The 15,615-nt window shown below is 30.7% G+C and overlaps 1 protein-coding gene across 1 annotated transcript in view; it reads right to left on the bottom strand.

Annotated features, from left to right (window-relative positions):
• LOC127725931 (mucin-4-like) overlaps window positions 1–15,615 on the bottom strand; it is a 95,372-nt gene that overhangs the window by 37,681 nt on the left and 42,076 nt on the right. Inside the window, exons 19-29 of the mRNA XM_052233236.1 lie at window positions 14,926–15,057; window positions 14,234–14,437; window positions 10,491–10,748; window positions 8,742–8,952; window positions 7,558–7,727; window positions 5,152–5,316; window positions 4,610–4,732; window positions 4,008–4,130; window positions 3,551–3,682; window positions 2,232–2,348; window positions 1,585–1,851 (exon numbers count right to left, since the gene is read on the bottom strand). Coding sequence (XP_052089196.1) covers window positions 1,585–1,851; window positions 2,232–2,348; window positions 3,551–3,682; window positions 4,008–4,130; window positions 4,610–4,732; window positions 5,152–5,316; window positions 7,558–7,727; window positions 8,742–8,952; window positions 10,491–10,748; window positions 14,234–14,437; window positions 14,926–15,057 — 1,902 coding nt within the window. The remainder of the gene's footprint in view (window positions 1–1,584; window positions 1,852–2,231; window positions 2,349–3,550; window positions 3,683–4,007; window positions 4,131–4,609; window positions 4,733–5,151; window positions 5,317–7,557; window positions 7,728–8,741; window positions 8,953–10,490; window positions 10,749–14,233; window positions 14,438–14,925; window positions 15,058–15,615) is intronic.

Here is a 15,615-nt window from a genome sequence, read left to right as displayed (position 1 = left end):
CATAGCAATAAGTAAGTGCCCATATGAATACCTACTACTTGTCAATACACATTATCGCCGAAACGTACATATATGTTTTCCAGGAGAAAATTTAAATCTTCAATCATATCTTCACATTTCCAGTAAGTGTATCTAGCATACTTTCCTTTTTCGTTACAGAAAAAAGCTTTAAACGAGTTACAGCAAATAAATTTGCAATGAGATTTTTCAAAAGACCATTTTATTAAATATGAAAACGCTTTCTTGAAAAGAGTGTGTGGAAGTGTAGAGAGTAGAAAAATCATAACTGTCAACAGAATTAAAAGGATCATCAATAGCATGTATTTTATCTAAACCTATAAAGAATTTTTAACACTCCAAAAATAATTATTACCATTTTTTTCATAAGCTTTATTACAAAAGTTAATAACAAGTTCTTTGATAGTAGTAAGGGAGGTAGTTAGAAGCACTGATAGATTAGTAGTAGAACACTTCCTAGATGCGGAGATGAAACGGAATTTAAATGTTTTTTTGTGCAATTTAGGTAGCCAGTACATAGTAAGGACTTTCAAATGTTCGGAAGAGGCTTTAAGCTGGGTAGTGGCAGTGATATGCTTGTTTACAATTTGACTCTCTGTAGAGCGTACGGTCCTGAATGTAGAAGAATTGATAATTTCGTTTTGGAGAACTTCCGTGTAGTATATGCGTCACACCACCACTACATTATTGGCTGCTTTGTCTGCCGGTACAAACACAAACCGCTTTGCGACTACTTGGAGTTTATTTTTTATTCAGAAATAAGAATATCATGGACCCTATTATTAATTTCAGAATTGTTTTCAAAATGAGGTATACGAATATCAACAGTATTCATAATTTTATTCAAATAACTGTCTAGAGATTTATCAGAATTTCCACGTGTACACCAATTTTTACAGTAGGCAGACAGAGCGTCTTTAATGACCTGACGACACTGTTTCCAATCTATTATAGATAGAGGACGATATTTAGGTCCTTTCTTAAGAAAAGTTTTGACCTCACGGTCTTAACATTATTTTCTATTTTGACGTCTGATCTAACTGACGTATAATTAAAAATCAAACTTCTGCTGGTTTTTTTTAAAAGAATACGAAATAACAGGTGGTTCTATATTATCAAAATATGGAGGTATTTGGCTTTGGATGGTAGAGTCATTGAATATGCTAGATAAGTTAATAAAATCAATACCTCTATTTATATATTTAAGAAAATGCCGTTTATGATTTTCATATTAATCGATACTAGGAAACAGCCTGTGATGACAAAAGGCTGTAATAATACGAGTGTATTCATACAACGGGTTAAAAAAAGGAAATTATATCTAGTTCAAGCTAACATTTAGATAAGAAAGGTACAATGCATTACGTCATGTCTAGATAATCAAGAACAATTACACCTGTCCTTAAATTGATTTGAGTAATGTTTTTATATAAACTGCAACCAAATGACATTTAAGTAGTACTATTTAGATTCAAACAATACAAACTAGACTTTTTCATTCTACAATATGTATTTATGAAATACATTATAAAATACATGTTGTACCTATTTCTACCTAATATTTACCTGCACAAGGAAAACTGTCATCTGCAGACACTTTTTCAAAACCCGATCTACAATTACATTCATAACCGCCATCTTCATTCGCACAAGTCTTGTCGTCATTTTGACATATGCCTGGAGTTTCTACACATTCATTGACATCAACATCACAATTAGTTCCAGTCCAGGCACTGTTACAAACACATCCACGACTTGGATCACATCTTAATGCGCCTGGTCCACAGCTACATTGACTTGCACAGTTGTCACCATAAAATGGACTCAAACAGGCTTTCACAAAATAGAGCATGCTTGTTAATACACATAATAAAAAAATCCATTTATATATATTATGTTCGATTGTATTAATGATAAAACTGTACTTTCTTGTCACCTTACAATTTAAGTTGCAAAAATAAAATTATTCCTTTTAGACTAACTAATTTGTTTAATTATGTGATGGGCAATGATATTTAGAATAAAAATTGTTGTAAGGAGTCTATATTGATTTTTTTTTCATTTTTATTGTGTTTGAAGGCGTTACTAATGATGGTGTATAACTATCCAACTGATATATATTCAATAGATAGATTGTTGTAAAATATCTGAACCATAACAATCAAATATTCAAGTACATGCATTAAATTTTAAAAATTTTCTTGAATTCATACCTGAACAAGACGTTTTATCAGCATTTAATTTGAAGCCTCTATAACAGGAACAGATATAGCTACCAACAGTATCTTGACAGTTCTGTGTACATACATTAGCATCACATTCATTGATATCTAAAATGTAAAATTTTCAATTGTTGCAGAAAGATTACCACATATATCAATTCACTTACACTGTATGCAAATTTTAGTTATAAAACAGTTTTGCCATATGACAGGAGTTTGATGTAAAAGTATATTACACTAGATGGAATGATCAAGAAATCTATATACATGCCGGCGTATATCATTCATTCTAAAGTTTGTGAAATATATCAATATCAAATCTGGTATATACATGTACATATTGTTGTTTGACAATCAAAATGCAGAAATTTTATTCTGCTTTTCTGATTGTGGGCTTTTTACAAATCAAACTTTGGAAATATAGAATAACCATACATTGTCTCGAAATATACATTTCATTTGTAAAAGGCTTAGAAATAGTAGAAAGCGAGGCTTTGCCGAGCATTTCTATCCTGTTTTGAGCCCAGTACAAATACAATTTATATTTCCAGACAATTTATGATTATTTTTTATATACTGCAACTCCTACAACTGTTTCAAATGAAATATTTAGGATAAAAACCATCATTTTTTAATTTAGAGTGAGCGACGTAAACATTCTGCGAACCTGTACTTTTAATGACATCATACATAAAACCGTACCGAAACGCATTGTCAACGTCACAAACAAGGCGATATACGGTTAGTGACTGTATATCACAAATGATTATACGGTCAATGCAATCAGACTGCGTAAATAGCACAGCTGTAGTAAATATAGGTATATGCATTGACAAGAGTATACTGAAATTCAGAAATTATTGTATGCATTTATTATTGCGATTTTTGAAGAATGGACAAAACGCGAGATTAATTTTTGCGATTTCAGGATAATCGGGATTAAGATATATGTATCAGATACCAGAATGCGAGTTCTTATTATCGTGATACTCACCCAGTCACATTATTGGCATTGATAAAAACCTCACAATAAATTCTGAAGTACTCTGTCCTTTTTAAGGGTGCTATACAAGTTATGAGTCTATAATTCAGTGGTTGTCATTGTTTATTATTTTTGCATAAAGAAGGCTGTTGGTTTTCTCGTTTTGTCATGCTGTTGTCTTTTATAGCTTACTATACGGTATGATTTTTGTTAATTGCTGAAGTCTGTATAGTTACCTATAGTTGCTCAAATCTAAGTTATTAGGTCTTTGGTGGATGGTTTTCTCATTGGCAATCATACCACATCTTCTTATATAAATGACACTTACTAGAACAATTTCCGCTGCCACTATCAAGTTGATACCCTTCAGCACATATACACTCCCACGTTCCTGGATTTGTAGTATTATCACAACCATAACTACAGGTTAAATTCTGCAGTGCACAGACATCAAATATTGCTGGAAAGAAGATTAAACAATCAGTAATTTCAAGATTTGACTAGGAAGAGCAGGATAATGACTTGGTGAAGCATGTTGACAACATCACTTAAAAGTTATTAAATGCAATAAAGATATCATATATCTTACGATGAAAACAAATCTTGAAGTATCGTATTACGATCAAAAAACTTTCCCAAAAATCACCTGCTGAAAGTCACATAAAATTTTAATTTTAAATAAAATAAACAGAATGAAAAACTAGACTAACACAATTTCAAACAGTCAATACAGCCTCATTCTAATTACAGTTAAAGTAGCGATTTAGGTTCCCAATTAAACTTACTTTGATTACAGCTACCGTCAGCTACCAGCTCAAATCCATACACACAACTACACGTAAAGCTTCCATCGCAATTAGCACAAATCTGTTCACAACCACTTGTTCTTTCAGTGCATTCGTCAATGTCTGTGAAAATATAATTAAAGTGATTTGAATTTATTACTGGTTAAACTTGCTTGCACCAGTTGATTTTCTAAAGTTTATAATTAACAGTTCTCATTTCTGTATTGCTCAACATTCAAATAAGATATCATATTTCATTGAAATTCTTTCATTTTATAATTATGTAAAGATAAATGGTGTCAATGTGTTACACAAATACAATTTTTTTGGTAGATTATTGGTATAGGACTTTAAAGTGTGTTATTTGTGACTAAAATCATTAGAGTTACAAACTTTTATCCATTTTTTGAAGAAGGAAAATTGCCCAAAGTCAAATGTCTCTAGATAGGAACTAATAATGCCCCTTTTTGTATGAACTCCAGACATAAACATCTGCTTGGAAAGTCACAGAGATTATTTTATCTTTCACATCAAAATGTCTCAAACATCATTTAAATTAACTGAGCCTCAAATTTTTAAACTTTTGTTATCTTAGTACAAACCATGACATTCAGAACCAACTTCTCTGAACCCGTCTAGACAGATACATGTAAAGCTTCCATCTGTGTTTGTACAATTACTGTTTGCTGGACAGTTATCTGTTCCATCTAAACATTCATTTATATCTAAAAATAAAAGCGTAATTTTACTGGCATCATACTCAATCACTTTTAAAGTTGGCATTTCTTTTTTTTTCAATTAACACAAAATATTATAAGAGTTATGAGAAAAACGTAGGAAAATACCGAAGAGCAATGAAAATCATTACAGGAAGAATACAATACTGTGGACCGGTAAAAGAAAAATGATGTGATATAAGATAAAGAAATCATGTATTCATCTATTATAAAGAATGATTCATAATTTTGGAAAATTCATCTGAATATCAATGAATCAAATTTATTCAATAAGAGTTTGTGTGTGGAAAGGGTTGATATTGAAATATTAAGGCTTTACTTCAACTGTTTAAATTCATAATGAAAAAGGTTCCTTATTCATGCCCTTCAATTGGAATAATTCTTAATCAATCGGTCTCTTTGTTTACCTTCACACTTTTCATCGGCTGTAATATTATAGCCGGCTGGACAATTAGAGCAGTTGTAACCGCGACCAAATACTTCTTCATCACCTGGTAATAAATCTATACAGGTACGTCCTAAAGCACATGGGTTATCAACACAACCATTTGTATCAATTTCACAGTCATCACCTAAAAAAGGGAAGGAATATAGTTATGTATGTATTTATTGTACATGTCCTCAAAGATGGATGGCAATCCTACTGGTATCCCATACAAAGCACACAGATACATATGTTTTTTCTCTCAACCTTATAGATATATAGATTGCCTTGGTCAGATTCAGAACTACAATTTGGAAATTTTGGTTTTCAATTCAGTAATTTGACTTTGTAATAATTACGTTTTGCTGTCTAACTATTTTGATATGAGTGCTGCTGATGAGTCAAATGTAGTTGAAAAGCTGGTCTCGGACAAATGATTATATGATTGGTATTGATGATAACTTGTTATCTTACAAAATAAAACAGTACCAATATACAAATTATAAAAAAAGAAAATCAAAGGTATTGTAGTTGACATCTTATGAAATAAAATTTTAAGTACAATATTTTTGACTTAGACTAGATATATATGATTAAGAAATAATTCATGGGGGCTTGAATTAATTGTGATTTTACCACGGGTCGGCCCTTTATGCTAAATATTTTACCACGAGCGAGGGGTAAAATATCAGCATAAAGGGCCAACCCGTAGTAAAATCAATATAATTTTAAGCCCCCATGAATTATATCTATTCTAATAGGACGAAGACAACAATCATTTTGTTTCGAAGCGCTGTAGGTGAAGGGAAATGTTTGCTGTTCCCGTAATTGAACACATTATTAATATTGACGTAAAATACGAAGAAAACTTAATAAGTGACATGCTTAAATGATTTACAATAACATACTAAGACAGCTTAGGACGAAGTAGATTAATTATCTTACTTTTATTTAAGAAAATGGGCTTTCAACAAATTCTTATCATCGTTTGTTTATGTTTTCATGTTTTGACGACTTTCAGTTTCAAATTCGTGCATTTTCCCGTAGATGGCTTATATTCTTACGTCATCGTTCAATGACGTTATTTACACCGTCTGACCTCGGGTAACTCATTCATAGTAAGCAAACGACGTGGGAGTTAGATTTAACAGCCCAAACAATACATGACGTTTACGATCAGCTGAAATATCAATATATTCATATTTTATCACGGGTGTGTACTCAAAGCGTTTGAAGAACGTCATATTAGAATACAGAATTAACTATATTCTTAAAGATATCTGACGGGACAGAATCAAAGTAGACAGCAGTTCTCAATGTAATATGTCTTATACTGAATAAACACTTTTCTTTCAATTTGTGTAGAATATGTTCTCATATGATTGAAGTCAATGACGACACATTGTTATGTTAACAAACTCATAATTTTTAACTAAATATGTAAATATTATTTTAACATAATAATTTGCATGTGAAATGTTGTTGAATTAAATTCAGTTGTGTATTTTGTAATTTTGTTTTTCAACCAAAGGACAAATGGATTGTGAGAGCCAAAGGATGTCACTACTGTAGTACATATGCTGTAAGAAATTAAATTTGGTTTCTTGTTGTTGTTTTTTTTATTCTATTATGTTTTTGCGGCTTCCAGTAAAATGCAAAATCTCAGGAACGCACTTCACAGATGATATCGGATATGTTCCTTATGTCGTAACTACAATACCCTCCTTTTTCACGAATGTGACTTACCGAATTAGACTATTTACCGGATTTGTAATAACATAAGCAACACGACGGAGGCCACATGTGGAGCAGGATCTGCTTACCCTTCCGGAGCACCTGAGATCACCCCCAGTTTTTGGTGGGGTTCGTGTTGCTTAGTCTTTGGTTTTCTATGTTTCATCTGTACTATTATTTGTCTGTTTGTCTTTTTATTTTTGGCCATGGCGTTGTCAGTTTGTTTTCGATCTATGAGTTTGACTGTCCCTCTGGTATCTTTCGTCCCTCTTTTACACAGTGGTCAGTCACTCAGCTGCTGGTGTCCTTTCAATGCGATTTTAGTTTGATAGTTCCTCAAGTGTTTAACTTAACGGTTTTTAACATTGGTTTGGACCAAAATTTCATACAAATAATTTTGAAAGCACGTTTGTCTGATCAAGTTGATACAACAGCTAATGAACTGCAAGATTAGGAAAATACCAATACACTCGAAAAATGTGATTTCTAGTATCTGCTTTGATTTGATTTGATTATTTAGATACCAAATACTTTTAAATTTTATATAACAGAACATTGTACAATTACCATAGCTTAATTCCAGATTTGATTATCTAACAGATACAATTTGAAATCAAATGTCAACTATATTTAAAACAAAGAAATATGTCCTTACCAGACCAACCAGTAGTACAGTTACATGAGGCAATCAAGAAGTTGGGATTGGTTTCATTTCTGAGAGTGTCATAATCACATGTTCCTTGGTCACCGGAACATCCGCTACACATAATAATCACCACCTCTATAGCATCTGCTGTTACACCATCACTGTCTACAGTAGTTACCCTGTGAAGTTTATGTAATATTATTACACATTGATATTGCAATTTAATCAAAGTCTGAAAGAAATTTAATATTCCTCCCTTCACATAATATCATTTAGAAAATAAAATACAAAAGGTATAAACTCAAAAGAATTAGAAAACTGATGATCATTAGCTATAATTTTAACTTATGGGAAATGATTCAGATTAAAACAGTTCGCAAATACAAAAAATGCCCTTTTAGCACAGGCAATCGTCTTGGAATTTTGGCAATTATAAGACTGGTATCTTTGATAAGTTTCATTTCTTTCTTGGCAAACAATACATCCCTTAAAGCTCTTGGTAGTAGACAAAAGAGGAGCATTTCTACTAATATAGATTTGATTTATTTGGGCAGATATTCATAGTTCATGCAGCAATTTCAAAATACAAAAACCATATAAAAAACTAGAAGAATGTACACAAGATAAAATCAAGTTCTAAAGACAGGTGCTAACATCTACTTAATTTGGTCTGTGGTCCATAATAGTTGTCTCATTGGCAATCATACCACATCATATCTTATATGAAGGAAATACAAAGGATACAAGAAGTATACTTATCAGCAAATATATAGGTTATCATATAAAATTCCTATGTACGATGGAAAATGCCAAATGTGGAAAATCCATTGCACAATTCTAGACTATGGGAAACACAATACCAAAGAATTTAACCAAACACTTTTCGTTAACATTCAATGTGCACATTGTTCTAACAGTAAACAATATATCAAAGTAAAAAATTTGAATCAAACGTTGATAAAATATCAAAATACATTTCTTACAATTTAAGAAAATGTTAGAATATTAATTGCAAATAAGTGTCATTTTCGAGCCAAAAATGTGCCTTCTTCTTCATTTTACTCAATCCGAAAATATAATACACAATGAATACCAATATTCAATGCTGCATCAAACGTAGAACTTCCTTATTGTTTCAATCTTGTTTTGAACCCTTGAATCTTTCTTTAAAACAAAATATCTACAAAATTTACCTGATTTTTTCTGTATTGAGATTTGCAGGTGTCCATGTTAATGTCAGATTTCCTGTAGAATTATCAGATGTAAAAGTGCCTTCACCTGGCTGATCTATTATACTGTATTTAAAATCTGCTTTATCATCCTGACCAGAGAAGTTAAAAATTACAGATTGATTTACTACTACTTTGATAGATTCTTGTCCACTTATTTCTGGCGCCTCATTTCCTGGAAGATAATGAAATTATTGAACAGTTTAATCAAAAGGAAAAAGATCACTAGACAAACAACAGTCTATAAATATGTCTATACAGAAAACAAAGATTGAAGAATACTAACCCCAATGTTTTCAAAGGAGTTAGTTAACTGGTCAAGTATTTGTGATGTCAAAATGCACAGGAGGTCTCTTCCTATATGTAAAATGTAAACAACACTTTATATATTTCATGCGTCTGAAGTGCTTTTGCAGATTTATCATCATCAGGAACGCTCAAAGCCGAATATTTGAAGGAAGGATGTTTAAGACCCGAAACAGTTGTAGAGCTATATGACCAAAATAGACCAAATAAGCAAATACTAGTACATCAAAGGTCAACTTTGCAAATATGTGATAGCTTACTTATGTGTTGACCACATGGGATCATTCATATTATTAGATAAAAGGATCAGTACACAGTTTTTACAGACATATTAACAGAAAATGAACCTTTATGGCTTATACCAGCAGCACATCTGTGTATTATCTTTTTATGAAACGCAACATTTGTTACCTACATTAATCTGGACTTTACTATATTTTTATTTTTATTCCATTCAACTATGATTATGCATAATTTGGCAAAATATATGACAGTTTTCTGAAAAATTAAAAGTGGAGCCACCCTGGCACATAAATATTTTGCTGAAATGTTCTTTATATATTACATTCTTTACTTTTCAACCAAACTTTCAATAGGCGAGGGTTGGCGCCATAGATGAAATCATAAAAACCGGTGGAAAAGATGACAAATTTCTAGAAAATTACCTAAAATGAAATCTATTTTTATTTCAGGCTAATATATAATGATGCAGATATACAATTATTCTAATAATACTTTCAAAATAATACATATGGCGAAACATGCAATCAAAATTTACTCCAACAATTGAATTTATTTAAAAATACACCTTTACAGGGCTGTTTATTGGGATTTAATTATACTGGCTTTACTCCTTTGCAATCCAACATTTATAAATTTATTAGAATTGAGCGTGCAAGAGAATAGTGCCTTCTAATCAAATCGCATCTTTTTTTCTTGATAAGACACTGACAATGTTCCATTTTATTTTTACCGTTTATTTGTTCAATAGAATAAAACAAATATATAGTAAAGTCCAGATAAATGTAGGTAAGAAATATTACTTAGCAAACAAATGTTAAATGTAACTTGAAAGACTTAAATTGATCACAACTCTGAAAATATTTTGCCACTTCATATTTCATATTCTATTATTAAAAGACCTAAAATGTGCTAATATGATTTATTCAAAATTATCTGAATAAAAGATTCTGTCACTGTCAATCATTGTAGAAAAGAGGGGATATGATGTATTTGATCATTATACAAAATCACAACACTCTATTTACATGAACAGGGCTCTTATTTGCTGTCCTTCAACTCAAAGAAAGATTGAGACATTCAAAAATTTTATATTGAATTAAAAGTTTACACCTCACAAAATTTGTTAAAATGTCTATAAAGTTTAGAAATGAGAACAAAACTTACGTAATTGTGCAGTTTCAGACTCAGCTTCCTCATTTATTGATTGAGTATCATCAGCAAATGATTGATCACCAGTCGCCAGGAAATCAAAGATACAAGCTTTATACTGGTCACTACTGCCACCACAGATGGTGTAGGCTGACTGGAGGGTAGTATTTTTAAACTCGTCAATAAACAATGGAACAAAATCTTGGTGACTGTAATCAGCCCATGATTTCCCATCAGTATAAGCAAATATTGAAATGGCTGCAGTTGTCTCCCCTATGATAAACAAATTATAACTATGTTTAATAAACAGCTGCGCCATGAGCGCATGATACGCCCGTCATCTTGTGTGTGAATTTTTCTGCAATAATCATAAATCATTTTTGAGATACGGCGCGACATGTGAAAACCCCCCTTTAAAAAAAAATAAAAATCAATATCTCAAAAATAAAATTTTGAATCAAAACCAAAAATTATACAGATCTTTAGATTAATATAACTAAGAAGTGTATAAAATTTTAAGCAATAATCATAAATCGTTTTTGAGATACGGCGCGACATGTAAGAAAACCCTCCCCCTTTTTCTAACAAAATACTCAATAACTCAAAAATAAAATTTTGAATCATCAATAAAAAGTATACAGATCTTAAGATTAATATAACCAGAGACATATAATACAAGAGATTCGCAACTCTAGTAGAGTCTATACAACAGCCAATGAAATGACTTGGCCACCGGAAAGCCGATTATACCGATGGATTTTTGGGTAAAATCCGCCATTGTTGTGAAAAAGGTCCTACGCCTAACGATTTTTATAATGGATAATGCCGATACTTTTCACAGCTAAAGAATGTAAGTATATTTAAAAGATACAAAAAAACAATTCTAATAATTTGTTACTAATAAAATGTGTTGGAATGATGAGATTAATCAAATACAAACAAAGTTAAAACTCGGCCCATTTTACTTCACCTATTGCCGCAGAAACCAAGGAATTGTATATTTAAATATACAATTCCTTGTAGAAACCATTTGATCTGCCAATTTTTTTTTCTTAAAACTTGGAAATATGCTAATAAATATATAATTTTATGGGGCAATAATACTCCCAAATGTTGTTTCGTGAAAATAAGACTATTTTCGTAAAATTTGATCCAATAGTGTTGTTTTTTTTTTTTAAATTATCAACAAATGTGGCGATTTTTTCTTATTGATACCCGAAGCCAGCTGTGCTGGTACTATAATTTTATCTCGTAAAACTTGGAAATGTGCAAATAAATATTCAATTGTATTGGGCTATATTTCCCTCAGATGTTATGTCGTGAAAATAAGCCACGTTTCGTAAAATTTAATCCAACAGTTATTTCTAAAAATATCACACAAACAGGGTGTCTATTATTTTGTTATTTATACACAAAGCCAGCTATGCTAATTTTATCAATCTGTTTCGTCAAAACTAGAAATTTACAAATAAATATGTCATATTATGGGGATTTACATTTCTCTCATTTTTTTCTTCTTTTTTTTTATTAAACTGGCTAAATATTGAAATTGTTCATGGAAAAATTTCCTTAAATCAGTCCTTCATGTTTGTGCACTATGAAATTTAAAGCCTGCATTTTGGTAGGCAATTTATTCATTTTTCATTCTGTTTATGGCAAAATTTATTATTTTCTCCTATTATGAAGTCATCGTTTTTTCTTCTTTTTAGGGTGCCAAAGATGAACGAATGCAGTAAATTTTCAAAAGGAGTAAAATTTTCTAGAAAAGGAAACCTTCTGCTGGTCGTAATATTATGAATGAGCTTCATGCATCTGTTGTCGTTTCAGACTACGCTTCTCATTCAAAACATGAACCTAATTCATTTTCAAATTAAAATCGTATTGAGGACATTTTAATGGTGACATCAAAAGATATATATATATATTTAATAATAAAAGATTTTATTTGCATCAATGATTTGTATATGTTCACATTAACAATTTTACTTTTAAACTGCCATCTCTTTACCCCAGAATAAAAAGACAAAAACCACTACAAATGATTAAAAGACAAAAACCACTACAAATGATTGTCTCGTGGAAATAAGGTTATAAAATACTTTTAAAAAAGTGTCTTCCATGTTGCTTTGATGTATGACCTCGGCTCCCACTTCAATGTTGTGGTTTATTTTTTAAGATTTTTGTTGCTTCGAGGACACACATATCTATCTATGTATGCAGTTTTGTCAATTGTTTTTGTTAGTGGGTCTCTCGCTTATGTCTTCCTTCGAAATAAAATCGGAATTTTTCATATTGCGTGCACATGAATGAAGCTTTATTCAAATGAGAAATTAATTGTAATTATCATAAATATTAATTCTCAATACACACTTCGAACACGAAGAAACCATAAATTTACCGACAATTAAGTTTTTTCCACATTAATTAATTTTACATTTTGTGAATTGTATTTTTGAAAAGAGTGTGGACACCTGTGGTGTAACAACTTCTTGTTTACAAGGTGTCAATTAAAACTCATTATTTATGACATGTTCGTGATTACCTGGTCATCGAATAATTCAAACCTAATATACATGTCACACTGTGAAATTATGTCTCCGAGACAGGTGTATATTCAATAGAAACCCATTATGAAACTATCAAATAAAATGAACTCTGATACAATTAATTTATCAAGTGTTAATTATTTAATATCATAACATTTTTTTTAATACAATATCAAATTATGTCTCTTTTTCAATAATACAAATCTAAAATCAAAATTACATAAAAATAAATAATTATATATGAACTCAAATTATTTAATTAATTATGATAAATTTAACACTGAAACTGTTAATGTTATGCTTACAAGTAACCATTCGTATTTACTTCGAGTACTTTTAATACTTTTATTAAAGACTTTATTACCTAAGGAGATCTCGCGAGGTTTAACTAGTGGCCGCGTGTTTTTACGGGATTTCGTCGAGTTGCCAATCTCTTGTATTATATGTCTCTGATATAACTAAGAAGTGTGTAAAGTTTTAAGCAATAATCATAAACAGTTTTTGAGATACGGCGCGAGATGTGAAAAACCCCTCCCCCTTTTTTTAACAAAATACTCAATATGTCTAAAATAGAATTTTGAATCATCTCCAAAAAGTATACAGATCTTAAGACTAATATAACTAAGAAGTGTGTTAAGTTTTAAGCAATAATCATAAATTGTTTTTGAGATACGGCGCGACATGTGAAAAAAAAACACACACCTGTTTTAGTTACTAAGTTCCGTAACTTAAAAAGTTTTAATCTTATTTTCACCAAAAAGTATACAGATCGTTTGACCATCATATGAAACAACTATGTTAAGTTTCATGAAATTTGTATAAGTCGTTCTCAAGTTGTGATGCGACATGTTTACGCCGGACAGACAAACGGACAGACGGACAGACGGACAGACGGACAAACAGATAGACGGACAGATGGACAGACGACATTTGTATAACATAATACATCCCGTCAAAATTTTGACGGGCGTATAAAAAAGATAACTCAAATTTGTTAAAGAGTACTAAAAATTATGTAATTGAGCCATTGAATTGTAAAGTCTAATGCACTAAAAACTCTGACAATTAAAAGTAAAGAAATTTCAGAACAAAAAGATTTTGAAATAAGTCAAAAAAAGTACAAAAAATCACTTACATTTTTAATTAAATAGAGTTTTTTTTGTTATTTTTTTTCTAAACGATCATCACTAAACATGAGATTTCATTACTTACACAGCTGACCAAAATTGTTATAGATTTCCCTTTCAGTATCAATATCACTAGATGAAAGTATATCTCCATTTGGTAATACAAATTCGTTGTTTTTGTCGCCATCAAAATTTCCCATAAGACCTGTAACTTGACCTTTAAAATCCTCAGGAACTGATGCTGACAAAGTCAACTGCCGAGTTTTTACCTGAAAGTTTAACTGAATCCCTACAAATGTAAAGACTTATATTTAATGAAGAATTATAAATCAATATCAACCGGTAAATATTTGTTTGCTCATTTTATGTAATAAAATTGTCAAAAATGTTAATGACCGTAGGCATGGAAGAATACATAAATTTATCAGCCATTTGTCAAAGATATTTACTACTTTATTTCAACAAATTATTCTTTCCAAGAAATATGTGTAAAATTAAAGATTTTCAAAGTAAACATATGTAACAGTCTTAAATTATCATGCATGGTACAACAAATCTTCCTTAACAAGGATTAATTATAAGACTATCAGCTGTCAAAACCAAATATCTTGGGTAAACCAAAATGGCAAAGTCGACTAAATCTAGCGGGTCTTTTTTTCCCAATGCAATATTGGTATAATACCTAAAAACTCTCCCTTGCTATGAAAATCAAATAATATATCAACACGATGACTATATATATATTTACATATAGATTAAAGATATTGGAAGAATCACCTGACTCAGAGAAAGCAACAGCAAGTGTATGATTTTGACGTCTCAATACAATGCCAGTTAGAAAAACTTTAAAGTTTTCATCAGTATTGAACTGTGTTGTGTAGTCGTTTCCGTTACCATAAACAACCATTGCTGTAATTAAGAAAGTTTTCAAATATTATAAAAGACAAGCTATAACAACATATATTTAAAGTGAAGTATAGAACAGATAATATTTCATTATCTTATTACATTGCAGATAAGTTTCATATCATTCCTTTAAATTTTGATTAGCTAAGGCATTCCAAAATTATATTTCATTTCCATATAGAATGTAACATCTATGACTGCACATGCTCTCCCTGATAATGTGAAAACAATGCAAAGAAAAACAAAAGAAAGGCTTGATTTAACTCGTAATATCATGATTAAAGGGTAAAAATGTTATGATAATAATTTAATAGTACTTTTGTAGGGTTGTAAAAGTGTTCAACATGTACATATTTTAAGTAAGAAGTTATAAATAAATTATATATATCCACTATTGGTACAAAAAGTTTTCAAATATGAAAATGCTTGGCAATCACAGTTGAAATTTTGAAAAGTGAACGATCTCAATTGGATAAATATCATCATAGAATCTATATTTTTATAAACAACTAAAAATGATAACAAATCTTTCCCTTATGACAGTTACTATGCTGCTTGTCA

Source organism: Mytilus californianus, unplaced genomic scaffold (genome assembly GCF_021869535.1).
Source record: "Mytilus californianus isolate M0D057914Y unplaced genomic scaffold, xbMytCali1.0.p SCAF_15, whole genome shotgun sequence".
NCBI classification, from domain to species: Eukaryota; Metazoa; Mollusca; class Bivalvia; order Mytilida; family Mytilidae; genus Mytilus; species Mytilus californianus.
This window is presented reverse-complemented; position numbering and strand designations above follow the sequence as displayed.